The sequence below is a fragment of the Lytechinus pictus genome, chromosome 12 (genome assembly GCF_037042905.1).
Source record: "Lytechinus pictus isolate F3 Inbred chromosome 12, Lp3.0, whole genome shotgun sequence".
Classification (NCBI taxonomy): Eukaryota; Metazoa; Echinodermata; class Echinoidea; order Temnopleuroida; family Toxopneustidae; genus Lytechinus; species Lytechinus pictus.
In genome coordinates, this window is record NC_087256.1 from 11,253,112 (window position 1) to 11,268,124 (window position 15,013).

Here is a 15,013-nt window from a genome sequence, read left to right on the forward strand (position 1 = left end):
TGGTTATCTTTTGGTTTCCACACCACGAGATTGCGCGCACTGCAAAATATGCGCGATTAATCTTGTGGTTATCTTGTGGTTTCCAAACCACAAGATAACCACAAAATACTTGTAAGATTTTCTTTTTTTAACCGTCTGAATTGGCTTTCACCGTGTGAATGCGGCTAATATCAATAAACACAATTACAATAATGATGAGGATTATTATCATCATCACCATAATTATTATTATTATTAATATTATAATTGTTATCATTATTATTATTACTATTATTATCATCATTATGACTTATTAAGTAACCAAATATCATTCCCCAAAACCTGGGGGGATGATTGTACATGACATCCCCCCCACCTTGTGAGGTGGGGGGGATGCATCCCCCTCATCCCCCCCCCCCCCCCCCGTTGTCTACGCCCCTGACTCAAGGACTTGTAGATGGCTACAACTCAACCAATATTATTACGTAATTATAATGTTGACCGGACATTGTCTGATCCTCGAGTATAGGGTCTAGACATGGACCCTACCACAAATGGGTCCATGGTCTAGACTGTCAACTTTCAGTTCGCCATTAAATATAGGGTTCCATGACAAAAATAATTCTTCCGATGGAAAATCTGCACGTTATGCCAAACATAAAACCTTCTAAATAAACCCTAAGACTTATCTTTACGTTAATCTGAACAAAAAACAATCCTAACTCCCTCTGAGATATTAAGACCGGAGCAAATGTCACAGGAGAAAATGTCGTGTCACTGAATAATGGTTCCTCTATAACCTAATCTCTAATCGTTTTTTTAATGATATGGTTACATAACTGTATGCGAGAATTTTCTTTTTGGGCATCGTATGTGAGCTAATGATAATTATGAAATTAGAAAACATTGTATGCGACAAAATTGTGCGAGGCAACAAAAAGGCCAAGCCTGAGGATGTTTTCTTTATAGCTAAAACATAGAATTTGCCATAGAGAACACTGGAGAAGTAGGGGCCGGGTCGGGGTGGGCAATATTGTCCCTCGCTGTGTACAGGTTAACAAACCTAAAACCCCAAAGCGTCAATGTTTCTGAAAATTATAATCTAACACTGGAAAAATAAAAAGTTGGTGCAACTAAGTACTAATCGAATTTGACCTATTTCTTCGAGAATTCCTTTGTCGACTGCATGTTTCAATAGATGAACTACACTACACGGAAGGTATGCACTATATTATCACTCGATCTTAACAAATTCTAAATCGTACACAAAGCGCAAGTGAGTTCCTGACCGTCAATATAGGGTCCACAAGGAAGCCCAGTTCCGACCACACATGGAGCTGTTACCATGTAGAAGAGAGCCCCATCTTCGTTTCCAGCTGTACCAGGCACTGCTTCCATGTCATGATCGAAACAAACGAACTCAGTACGTTTGTGGCCATGATAGGCTGACATGAGGTAACCACTGTACTCCAGGCGCCACTCGTCAGAAGGGCACTCATTCCGCGCAGGGATCATCAATTTGGTAGATCGTCCTGAGGGCGCCATGCAGACTGCACATTTTGGTGTGTGGTCGTGGAGACCATGTAGACGACCGATGGCGTTGTTGGTCTCATATTCGGCAGAGTACAGCAGACCACGACTTCCACCAGACTGATGCTCATCATAAATAGGTTCAGGTGGCATGCATAGATAGTTGGAACCACTTCCTGTATGTGTGTAGCGAGCTCCTGCTGCAGTACCTACAAATCGCGCACACAACAATGCTTATAAGTACAGTTCAGCAAAAGATTATATGCTATTCGATTGTCTACTTGCCGTCTCTCGGCCAATGCCACTTATATAACCTTCTTAGTATTATCTTCACTTACATAATTATAAAACAAATAAATTTTACATTTTTTGCTGTTAATCTCTGTTGAAATATTGTGACCGCGGGTTGTGCCCCCTATTTTTTTTTATTATTATTATTTTTTTTTTTGGATGGGGACTCATTACGCTAGACTGATCATTCTTATATCAATTGTCATTTTTATTATATGTTGTTATTGTATATTCTAATTTCCATTATTTTTACAAAATATTATTCTATTTGTTGCCATATTTCTTTTAACTCTGTCGCAAAATATAGTTACTGTTTCACTCTATACCCCAATCGCACGACGTTAAAAACTCCTTTTAATCCACTAGCGTTAATCAATGAAATTGAATAAACGGTAATAAATACAACGTATTTTCAAAAATGTTTTCTTACCAGCATAAACCAGTTCTGATCCATCAACACAAACATCTCTACCCCATCTTATATACACAGCTCCACTACTATTGACATTGATTACTGTATTACCACCACTCGTGTTTGCACTGCTACCATCGTTCGTTTGATCTACATGACTCGGCATTCCTGAAGAGGGGGGAACAAATGTTTTGATATAATTATATATATCTTGTGAAAGAAATGAATGAAGAGAACAATGGTAGGCGTAGCTTAAATCAAGGTTCCCCAGAGCTATCTACCCTTGGGAACATTGGTGAGGCCGAAAAATATCTCTACCGGGAATCGAACCCGGGACCCCAGCTTAGAACGCGTTGCCTTAACCACTAGACCACAGAGGCAGGTTATAGTGGCTAGGGCGCCCCCGATCCGATTGACCGTCAGATTAACATATTTTCGACCCCACCAAATAATTTTTCCTTTGTCGGGTGTAGATAAGTTTTAAACGATGGCAAACCGCCATGCCTCAGCTGAATTAAAGCAAGTGCTTTGAAAGAGTTATTATTATTTATCTTTGGAATCTTTCTCTCCGTCAATATTTCAGAGGGTCAAAATTTTATATAAGCTCGATCCTCTAAATTTGAGGGTAAGAAAATTCATGGATAACACCACGTAACGATTAATTTTCCTCGCTCACTCCACTCACTCGAATACAATGACACTTAAACTACATTATTATGTCAAAATTTATACATATAGTTCTACATGTTCACTTTATAATGTTTATAACGCACAGACCAATCAAGTTTTAGTGTTGATTTTTATTCTAATTCTTGGGGTTGCTTCGAATATGCCATCTACCCAATTTAAAGGAGAATGAAACCCTTGAAACCAGCTGAATCCATATCAAAGAGAAAAATCAAAGAAACATATCGTTGAAAGTTTGAGGAAGATTGAATGAATAATAAGAAAGTTATGAGCATTTGAATATTGAGATCACTAATGCCATGTAGATCTTCCCATTGGCAATGCGACCAAGATCTGTGATGTCACACACGTACAACTCCCTCATTACTTTAGTACTTATTTCACTTATATTCTCACTTTTATAGAGTCTATCACAATGTGAGGTGTTCTCTTTATATGAGAGGACAAGTACAGAGGTTTCACAACATTATATCATTGATGAATCGTTTGTCATATGATTAGAATGAGCAAAAAGAGATGTTTTGGGGTATATTTTCAGTGTCCAAATGGGGAGAGTTGTTCATCTGTGACATCATAGATCTTGGTCGCATTGCCAATGGGAGGATCTCCATAGCATTAGTGATCTCGACATTCAAATGCTCATAACTCTTCTATTGCTAGTCCTATTTTACTCAAACTTTTGTTGATCTTATTCTTTGATTTTTCTGCTTTCACAAAAGCTAACTTGCTCCAAGCGTTTCATTCTCCTTTAAGGATTTTCTCCTTGGTTTTGAAGCTGCCTAAAACCCATCTCCAGTTTGCTCCAGTTATGGCCAATGCTCGCTAGTTCCGTGAAAAGCTAACCTAGATAGCATATTCCAGTTTTCGTTATACAAAATAAATTATTACAAGATACATCTGCAACGTGACGCGATTTCAGAAAGCAACCAGTACAGTTTGGTTAATCAAAATAAGTTTTGTTATCATAGCGCATTTTACATTCTTATAAAATGGTTGCTGATTAGAATCTTTCTCTGTCCCGTATTTGAAACCTTAACATTATCTTAAAAGAAGCAGAATCAAAGCAAAGAAGAAGGATCTAAACAGTGTTTTAGAACCGTTTTTTAGGGGGTGTCTAAAAGGAAACCTATATAATCCATGGGGTTCTTAGTGGTGGAAAAAAATCTTACATGGGTTGTATAAAGAACCCTATACATATATTAAATAATAGGGTTATCCACAATATTAAGAACTCCATATAGTTTGTATATTCTATATAGAGGTCCTTGTACAAGCAAGAACCGGATCTAAAGAACTGTTTAGGACCCTTTTCTGCTCCTTTTAAAGAACATACAAGGTTCCAAATACGGGACAAAGAAAGATTTTATAATCAAGATGATGATATATAAGACTCGAAGAAGCAGAGTGACTTTCCTCGCTCTGCACCCTTTCCCACACAAGGAATGTTGAAGTCTTTGATGAAAAAGTTCAGAAAATGAAGATAATGAAGTATAAAGGCATGTGCCGTGTAATTCGAAATTACCCTTCATCAATTGAGAAAATAACAATGTCGCATTTAATCGCGGTGTCAAACGTATCTAGGGTATGTTTTTTCCAAAGCTTTTTTTCTTCTATATTAGCCAAACGTGTTTAGGTATGTACCCCCCCCCCCCAAAGCTTTTTTTCCCCGGGGTCATATATTCTGGCGACAACTTGTTTAGGAGCCAAAATGTGGAATTAAAGCCAGCGAAAAAACTTGTTTAGGGGGTGATTTTGCACACAGAGAAAAACTCGTTGAGGGGGTGTTTTGAAATAATTTGGTCACGCATGTGTACAGCAATACATTTGACTTCCCCCGGGCATTTATATTGTCCCCTCTGACTGACGCCACCCCTGACTGTTTGTATTATGGTAATATAGAAGATTATTTCCAATACTAAGCAAATATGGAGATAGGATATTGCACATAACGATTGTATTTCTAAGTATTTTTTTCTACTGAAATAACACTTTTTCCTCACAGAAATATTTCCTTTCTGGTTCTGGTAGCTCTAATGAAACGAAAAAAAAGAGTGTATCAAGTTTGTCATAAGGTATTATTATTATCAATAATCATCATTAATGTTATCGTATAGTCAATGATTATCTTTATTTTTATTATCATCATCATCATCATCGGCACCTCAGTCACATTTGCTCTCCGGCGGCCGTGCGGCGAGTCGAATTTTTTATTCAAACCATCTATAACCAGAAATGCTCGGCGGGTCGCGCGGCCGAGCACAACATGTACCCCCCGAACCCACCGCATCATCTATCATTGCAATAGACCTCACACAGAAATTTGACAAATAAACACAATTATCATGGTAACAATTACCCTGCCCACATTTTGCCTCTGCATGGGTATCAAATTTGATGACAATATATATGACGCAGCAGCGTGACTCTGCAGAACCTAAAGTATTCTCTAGTAGCACCTGTTGGGAAATATAGAGTAATCCGGATATATTTTGTAAACCTAACCCTAAGACCCCCGCCCCCCCCCCCCCCCACCAAAAATGATAGGCATCTTCGCTTTACTCTATTATTGCTTCTGTGTGCCAACTGTTATGACAAACTGGAAAAAAAGTTACAGTTAGGTTTTACCAAATTTTCCACAAAAATATGGTTACCATGGCAAACATGTCTCCACCCACTCCAGAATCATTAGGCGGCTTTGCTTTACCATAATGGACCTTCATGCCACATTTGAAGATGATCGGAGAAGAAATGCAGCTGGTAGAGCGCTCACAAGGAAATCTCTGATGCGGCGGCGCGACGAGGCCAAATCCATATAGTATATTCCGAACTCTGCATGTTCGGGGGTTACAATAATATTATGTAGCTGGTAAAAAATTGGTAAAACGATTTCGACTCGCCGTAGAGCAAATGTGACTGAGGTATTAACAACAGTTTGACTCCCGTCGTCATCATTATTCTACCTGATTGTTGGCCATTACACGAAGCGTCCCTCCCATCACGACCGTCTCTTCCCGGCAGGCCAATGTCTCCAGGTGGTCCACGGGGACCGGGAGTTCCTTCTGGACATGGACCTGACATGAAAAAAAAAAATATTCAGTTATGCAGATCAAATTTACACGTAAATGTATTTCAATTTTCTTGTTTATAGGGGAATCCAGCCTTGGTCATAAATGTTGTGTTGGAAAGGAGAAAAATAAATAAAACAGAATGGTGAATGTTAGAAAGAAATCGGACAAGCAATAAAAAAGTTATGGCTTCCTTAAAATTGAGATCCTTAAGACTACACTCTTAAAAATGTTGGGCAACATACGGTCCACACAACAATTGGTTAAAACTTTATCCAATTCTGGGTAGTTTTACACCAATAATGTGTGCTTTGGGTGAAAACTACACAGTATTGGTGTAAAACTACCCAGAATTGGATAAAGTTTTAACCAATTGTTGTGTGGACCGTATGTTGCCCAACATTTTTAAGAGTGTATGTAGATTTAAAATTGGCAACGGGATTAGTAAATTATGACAAGGGGCAAGGACAACTTTCTCTTGGCCATGTACTTAATTATCAGGGGTTTGCGGTTTTCTCTTAAGTAGCCACTCCCCGTAGGCAGAGATTTTAATATAACCAGGGCAGTATATTGTTTTATGTCCTCGTGAAAGAATAATAAAATTTGAAGTAAAACTTTTGAAAAAAAAATACATTTATCCATCTTATTAATTGTAGTACATGGAAGAGTAGTCCTTGCCTTACATCACTATGACAATACATATGCGGCCAATTTGAAGTCTCCATGGGTATAGTGATTACCAATTTTTCAAATTCATAACTTTCTTATTCTTTGTCCGATATTGTTCAAACATTCACCGATCAACTTGTCTGATTTTTCTTTTTTCCTTTGATAACAAGTTTTTATTTTGGTTTGATTCCCCTTTAAATACCGGAAATTTCACCTGTTTAACGGTGAGTAAAAAGATTCGCAATATTATTGCAGGAAGTTTTTTTAAGATTCCTTGTATAACGAAAATATGTTTTATGGCAGCAATAATGTTTCCATTTCGTAGTATGCTGTGCGATCATTTAACACAGGTAGTTCCGAAAAAATACATTAAAGGGGAAGTTCATCCTGACGAAAATTATGTTGTAAAAAATACCAGAAAAAAAGTAATTAAAAAAACATGGATGATGGTTTGAGGAAAATCCATGTAAAATGCATAAATTGCAATTTTTTAAATAATTCATGATGATTAAACATGTTCTTCTTTCGGGAGCGGGTATGAAATAATTTTTCGGTTGATGTATAATGAAGATAGGCTTACAATAAAACCCATTTTCAGTACTTTTAGAAAATGACATTTCACTGATTTTTTCCCTTTAATTCACGATACAGGGAGAAGCTACTCGCATATGACGTAACAAATCCCCCAAAATAACATTATAATAACTTTTTTTTAATATTTCCTTCGGCAAGAAATTTATCCACAATGTGCTGCACTCGACCCAGGTGAGGTAAATGGGTACCTGGCAGGAATTTATTTCTTGAAATGCCTTCGCGCTGCTGTAAAAGGCTGCGGGGCTAAGGCCAGGGTAATAATATCAAATGAAGCGCATAGGGACGCATTTGGCAGTGATAATTATGCGCTATATAAGCATGTTGGTATTATTATTATTATATTAATATTTGATAGATTTTCCTCAAATCTTCACCAATATTTTTATGTTTTTTTACAATAAACCTTGTCATGATTAGCTTTCCCTCTAACTATATTGCACAAAATTGACTTCATCATCGTGGCCACTGGCGGATCCAGGGGGGGGGGGGCACAGCCGGCCCTTGCCCCCCCCCCCCCATGAGAAGCAAAATTAAAATGTGTAATGTAAAAATGCCGTTAAAATAGAAGTGTTCCCCCCCCCCCTTTGATAACGAAGACCTTTTTTCTCTTTTTTTGCTTGTCAAATTTTTCCTCGGAAAAATGTGCCCCCCCCCCCCTTTGGAAAATCCTGGATCCGCCCCTGATTGTGAAACCTTTTTTTTCTTTTTTTTTGCTTGTCAAATTTTTCCTCGAAAAAATGTGCCCCCCCCCCCCCTTTGGAAAATCCTTGATCCGCCCCTGATCGTGGCAATGTTCACACTAAGAAAGGTTCAAGTTTGCTCATGAATCATTATTAGGTCCTTTGGGGTGTAATCTTGCACCCTGGGTGGAAAAAGGTGCAACACTTCACATTATTACTATTATTTGTACCAATAATGCTCGATTGCATCCTGAGAAGTGCAACATTTTCACCTTTGAAGGTGAGGTTACGAAAGGTTCAAATTTGCATCTTTATTGCATGGTTCGTCTCTGTTATTAGGGTGCCGAAAAAAGGCATCATCTGAGTAAATATGAATGAAAACTAATAAATCCCTCTCCATAATTCATTCCAATTACCTTCATGATTATGTTTCTGAATTGTTTTAGCTACGTCAAATTAAGTTAAAGTTTAAGTTAGATTTTAAACATACTCGTTATGTCATTACTGTTTAGGTTCATTTCTTGTTTTTTTTATAAACATCAAGTATTGAGGTTATTATTGCCTACAGTTATCCAGTTAACCCTTTTTACCACTAAAGTCAACCAGTGGAAAAGTCCTGGCCCCAAGCTAACGTTAGGACTTAGGTCTAGGCCCTTACTTAGCCCTTACCATGAAGTTAGGTCTCAGAGTCGAATATCATAAGCAGTTCCCGAGCAGTTCATACCGATAGGCCCTACTAGGCCTAGATCTAGATATTTTTAGGAACCAAATTACTAATTAGGTTCTGATTCTGAATAGGGTCTAGGCTAGATCTAACGTTCAGAAATAAATCCCTATTAGAGTGTAAGCTAACGTTAGATCTAGTCGACTAAACCTACGTCCTTAATAAGTTAGTTTTCTTTTCAATAAATGCCATATGTTTTAACATGAATTAACAAGCATAAGTCAAAGATCGGCATCGTTCCATCGATATGTCATATCCGTTGCGCGCACTTGCGCAATAAGCGCGTAAATGTGCGAATTGTCTAAAACTTTCGATCAAATCGCGCGGATATTTATGGTATCCGCAATCACCGCAGAAAGCAACATTTTGCATGCAATCAAATGGGGATCTCAGCCAAATTTTGCTATGCCCGTCGTTAAGGGGCGGGTCAGGGGGCAACGGGCAGAAATCTTGTTAACTATGCCCGTTGCCCTTGGTAACCACCTTAGTTTGTTGTTTTGAAGGCATGGTCGTTTCCATGACCTCAGTTTTGACCAATCAGAGGAACGGATTATTCGACATTCTTAAAGAGAGGTTTATAAATCAATCTATTGTTTATTTGCCGAAGTGAATAATTAAAATATAGACAGAAATAGAAATAAATAGATCTCGAAGTATAGGAAAGGTTTGTTCCTCTTTCTCTCACCTCCCCCCCCCCCCCTCTCTCTCTCTCTCCCTATCTCTCTCTCTACCTCTGTCTATCTGCCTTACCCCTTTCTTTATGATTTTTTTCTGGTATATTGTTTTAAAAAATCTGTTTTCTTGAAATTAAAGTTTGTGTTGGCGCAAGTGTGGAGATTAATACGTGACTTTTAGCAGGCATTCTTTTCATTTCTATCTAACTTGTAATTTGTTATGTATTTGATGTTGCTGTCTTATATGCATTGTTTTTTTTTTATCCGTAAAAGACTTGAATGAAATACAAAAGAAAAAGGAAATAATGTGAAATGAGCGGCTATCAAATATACATGATTGGAATAGCATAACGTGCATATAATTTTTTTTTTATATGAATTCACTTCATTTTTATAAAACCTTGTAAGTAAAACTTTTAGAAGACAATATAACTTTCATGTTAATCATTCAATTTTTAATACGCTTTATTTTCGGGCTAGCTATATTTGAAACTTGGAAAGTTTGAATAAGTGGCGGATCCAGGTAAGGGCACATCCAACCCGAGCCCTCCTCCTCCCCCCTGAGAGTAATAGCAAATATTTGTAAGGTGAATATGTCGTTCATACTCAAGTGAGGACCTTTTTTATTTTTTTTTTTTGCTTGTCATATTTTCCTGGAACGAAATGACCTCCATTTTGTAGTGAATACTTGATATATTTATTCATTCATTTTTTGGTCAAATTTTTCCTGGAAAAAAATTACCTCCATTTTGTAATAAATAGCTTTTTTGTAGCTTTTCATTTTATTCCTGACCTAAATAACCTTTTTATGGGGGGGGGGCTTGTTAATTTTTTAGTATACGAAATCCCCCCCCCCCCCCCCCGCCCGGAAAAATCTTGGATCCGCTCCTAGTTGGAATCATGCATAATTCAGAGTCGTTGAAGCCCAAATTAATTAATATAAAAATATGAATATCATCAAATATTATCAAGCCGTTTTAAGATGGTCAGAAGGCAACAAAATGTTGCGGGACTACATACCACTGATCGGACCGTCTACGTCAATAGAGAGACCAGAAGCAGTAGCAATTGTGGTAACAGAAATCATCCAGAGTAATAGATTGGTCATCTTGAATTAGAATGTCCTGGATTCCGATGTCACAGCTATGGATTTGATGCTCCTGTTGGAGTAAGTGGAATTTGTTTACGTATCGCATTAGTTAAAGATTCATAAAGATCGTTCATTTACTCAACCCAAGACATGCACGACTCGCATAAATTTTCGTGTCAATTATACATTAATGGTGGGTCTATATTTCGAAAGATAAGAGGGGGAATAAAAGAGAAATGGGTGTATTTCTTGAATTTGTTTACTAGTGTTTTGGGTATACTTTCCCTTTTTTCGCGCGATCTTATCTTCCATGACTTGCATGGCACCACCAGCCTAAATGGAGGGGTGAAGATATACCCCCTTCTCTTTACCAATATACACACTCTTCTTGTTTGTTTGTTTTTTCACTACTTGAAAATCATAGCAGAAATGTTGAAAAAGCTTAGATTATCTCTGCGAAACTTTTGCTGAAACAGTAATGCAATTAGCCTAAGAAATAGATGTGATGAAGAATTGATAAGACTTGGAGAAATGTAATTTCCTTACCTTTAAGTTTATCTCTTCTTTTCTTCACGATATGGTAATTCTCTGGCCCTTTTTCTGAAATTAGATTTGCTTTCTGATTTGTTAAGAGACAGTGATTGCATTTTATGGTTACAAAGAAGATAGGTGAGAGAGTAGTGCGTCATGTTTGTTAATTCTAATTGGTTAAGAGAAGGAATAAGTCCCGCCCATTACTAAAGGGTAACAGCCAATCAATGCGACTGTTTCGTTGTGACCGTGCCGTCATCACTGTCGACAACATGTGATTGTATATACAAAAGGGGGGTATACTTTTTGTAAGACGACGTCCGACCTGAGAATTATATAAAAAGGGGAGTGTGTTTAACTTTTTATTTAGCTATTTTTCGAAGAAGCAGGCGCCCCCACTCTCTCTTCCCCTCCTGTCTCCCCCTCTTCCCCCGCTCTTCTCTCTCCCCCTCTCTCTCTCTCTCTCTCTCTCTCCCTCTCCCCCTCTCTCTCTCTCTTAAAGTTGACTCTTGAGAAGTGAAAAAAAGGTGTGCCCCAAAATCAAGTTGTTAAATAGAGTCAAATCTAACAGGCATTAACATAAACAATTTCATTGAAATAGGATGAAAATGAAAAAGTTCGTACATTATTATTTTGAAAGTTTAGCATCTTTAGTATATATTTTCTGAAATTATGGTCGGAATGAGCGAGGCGATGACGCCATCCCTCATGTGTTCTAGTTAAATATGACTAAAAATAGTAAAAATGAATAGAAATGCAGTTGCGCTCAGCTGACATTTTCAGCCATCATCTTTGTTTTAAGAGTGTGAAAGAATCTACATGTACATAGATAGAGTAATAAACGATATCACCGACATGTGTCGGTGATGTTTGGAGATAAGGCTATACTTACTTGCAAAAAGAAAAACCGAACAAGTTCTATGATTTCAAACAATTCACTTTTGTCATACTTTGACCCGGATATGAAGATTGTTGTTCTCTATATACAGTGCGTATCAAAACAAAGTTTACACTTTGAAAAAGCCCTTGGAATTTAAAAATATACAACATGTGGGTATTTTTTCACATATATTTTGGGGTTTGGGTTTCATCTATCCAATGAAAGTTAAAGTTATGACAGAATGTTACACTTGAGTGAACACTGTCCATTTTTGTAAAGCTCGCAGAAATATGTTTGCGCGAAAATGCTCGTTTTCACGGTATATATGTCAAGACGAAATCAAACTTACCCTACGAAACATTTCTCATACATTTCCCTTTCACTTTTAGTCAACTGACATAAAACGGATACATTCAAGCATTTTGTAACAATTTTGCCACCAAAATTGAAATTTCAACACTTAGTAAGCACAATCCTTACCCTCTATGTACCAGTTGGATCTGAGGACATAACTGAATCTAAACAAAAGTTTATGGCAGACATATCCAGCATTTTTCACTATGTTTTCATTATTTAAAGTGGGTTTACATTTCCTTTTTAATGTAATACTTGTTTCTCCACACTTTTCCCAAGCTTGACAATGATTAACAAAAATAAAAATCAAGACTAAGCCATTTCATGTAAATCACAGCTCAGTGTGAGGCAAATATCGTCACGATGGCCTCGGTGTGTGGGAGGTGGATGGGGCGCAATGCACTCTTCGAAGTGTTTTGGGCAAGGAAACAAGTTTAAAAAGGTAAAAGATATCTTCAAATCAATTTTACTAGCTAAAATCCACATGTTCTTCGTGATTAGGTTCTACTTTTATTCGCATAACTATTTCAAAGTTCTGCGCAAATGATTTTTCACTAACTTTTCAAAAGTAAGTGGTGCTCACTCAAGCGGAAATATTTGTCGACATTTATATCGTCATTTTCTTAAATGGACCTGTACCAATGTTAAAATGTAGAAAAATCTTCAGGATATTACAAATGTATAATTTTACAGGATTTTTTCTAAGTGTAAACTTTTTTTTATACACACCGTAGACTTTTAATTGGAACCCAATGCCCAATTGGTATATTAAATGCGCCTCCTTGAATCTAACATACTCATCGATGCAGTTCATATATATACAATAGAGTAAGCAAAACACTTATATCAAGGTCATCAACTTCAATTTACTGGTATACAAGCTGCATGATATAAAGTCGTAAGTATGCGAGAGACTGAACGCCTGCTGCGAGCGAGTGTAGTGAGCGACTCTTTACAAAAGTTGCTTCAGTCGTGCACATTACAGTGAAAAAATGGGAATTTATCAATAACGAAATAAAACTTCAGAAGAAAATGGAAAATAAATGTTAGAAAGACGGTATATATAAATGAACAATCGGGGATTAGTCGAGATTTTAGTGTTTAATGAAAGTTCATTTATTCACCGGTAAGAGGGAAGATGAGAATTAAAAATGATTGGATCTTGATTGTCGGGAATAAGGACAGGGGCGGATATAGATTTTTTCCAAGGAGGGCGTTTGGCCGAGAAATTTGACAAACAAAAATTAACCCGCCTACCCCCGTAGACCCGCCACCGAAGGGTGCACTGGTATAGCTACGAAGTAAATCACAAAACCCAATGCATGCATAATATTTTTAAAAACGTGTACAAAGCACTGAGATGCAAATGAAAAGAGAAGGCAAAATTGATAGATGATGCAACTTTTAAAATTCTGAACAAAATTTTAGATTGTTGTGTTAATTTATACTATTTAATGGATAAAATTGTAGAGATAGGGTGAATATTGTCTGAAGTGTTTTATGAACGGTATGAATGTCATCAATGGCATCAGTAGCTATAGGCCACTTAAACTTATAATGGCAGAGGTAAAAATAATGGCAAGGGTAAAAATGCATGTCTTAAACCCAGCACAATCAAAATATCACAGTACCCCTCCCCCTGCTTATGTGGGTGTGCCCCAGCATCTTTCCTGCTTCATCTATTTTTGCATTATCTTCTTCCACTTCACCGCTAGGGAGCTCACTGTCATGGCAACAAGTCCCTGTAAGGTTTTCAATTTTTTTTTCGGGGGGGGTAATATTTTCGGAAATTCAGTTCTCAAGAAAAAAATTCCCATGGTAGATGGAGGTAGAGTACATCGAAATCTGCTTCTTCGAAAATTAAACAATTAAGCAAGCGAATAACAAATTCCAAAAACGTCATTAGGAAGGTTTAATTAAATTTTCCAAATTCTCCTTTTTTGTAAAAATACTTTGAAAACATATAGTTTCAAGAACGTTTGATGTCATTATTATAGTATTATAACCTTAAAAAATATTTTTAGATCCCATGTATAACTTTAAAAAGATGATAGTAAAGGGTAAAAATGTGACATTTTTTTTATAAAGACACTGAAATAAGGATGCGTCTAATACATTTTGATATAACATTATAAAATATGTATTGGATGTTAATGTGTTTCTCTTAAAATGTAAAATGATATCACAAAAACGTCAAAATTATTTTGTTTCTAATACATTTTTGGAAAACATATCTTCATGACTTTTTATAACATTAGATGTCATCATAGTATCTTAAGAACGTGAAGAAAATGTTATTTTTACATTAATTTTATGTAACAAGATCAAGGTAGCCGTGCTAAAGCCGGGGTAATAATAACATTATCATATTAAGCAGGTCCCGCTGGGAGAACAGTATTCAGAACTGAAGTGGCTACCCTGGGTAAAATATGACGTTATTGTTATTATTATTATTATTATTGTTATTATTATTATTATTATTATTATTATTATTATTATCATTATTATTATTATTATTATTATTATTATTATTATTATAAAAACATTAGAAAAATATCGTTTTGTTTTCTTAAGAATATTTTTTTCATGTCATTTTTAACATCAAGAATCGACATTTTGATAAGATGTTTTAATAACATTTTGGAAAAATGTCTTTTTAAATGTTTTCTTGTCAGGCCATCAAAACATTATATGCTTGATATCATAATAACGTTTATTTGATGTTTTACATTATGGGAATAATGTTTCATTAATGTTATGCAAATGTTCTTAAAAACGTTTTTGAAAGCATTTCTAAGATCTTTCAAAAATGTTATTATAACGTTATGTGTTAGCTGGGAAGTCCTTTCATGA

The 15,013-nt window shown here is 36.4% G+C and overlaps 1 protein-coding gene across 1 annotated transcript; it reads right to left on the reverse strand.

The window, feature by feature from the left end:
* Positions 1–420: 420 nt before the first annotated feature.
* LOC129272930 (uncharacterized) lies at positions 421–11,024 on the reverse strand. Its single transcript, XM_064107402.1, has 5 exons — positions 10,942–11,024; positions 10,326–10,465; positions 5,860–5,970; positions 2,231–2,380; positions 421–1,718 (listed from the first exon to the last, which is right to left on the reverse strand). The coding sequence occupies exons 2-5, from the start codon at positions 10,411–10,413 to the stop codon at positions 1,234–1,236; spliced, it is 834 nt and encodes a 277-aa protein (XP_063963472.1). The 5' UTR covers positions 10,414–10,465; positions 10,942–11,024; the 3' UTR covers positions 421–1,233.
* Between the last annotated feature and the right edge of the window lie 3,989 nt (positions 11,025–15,013).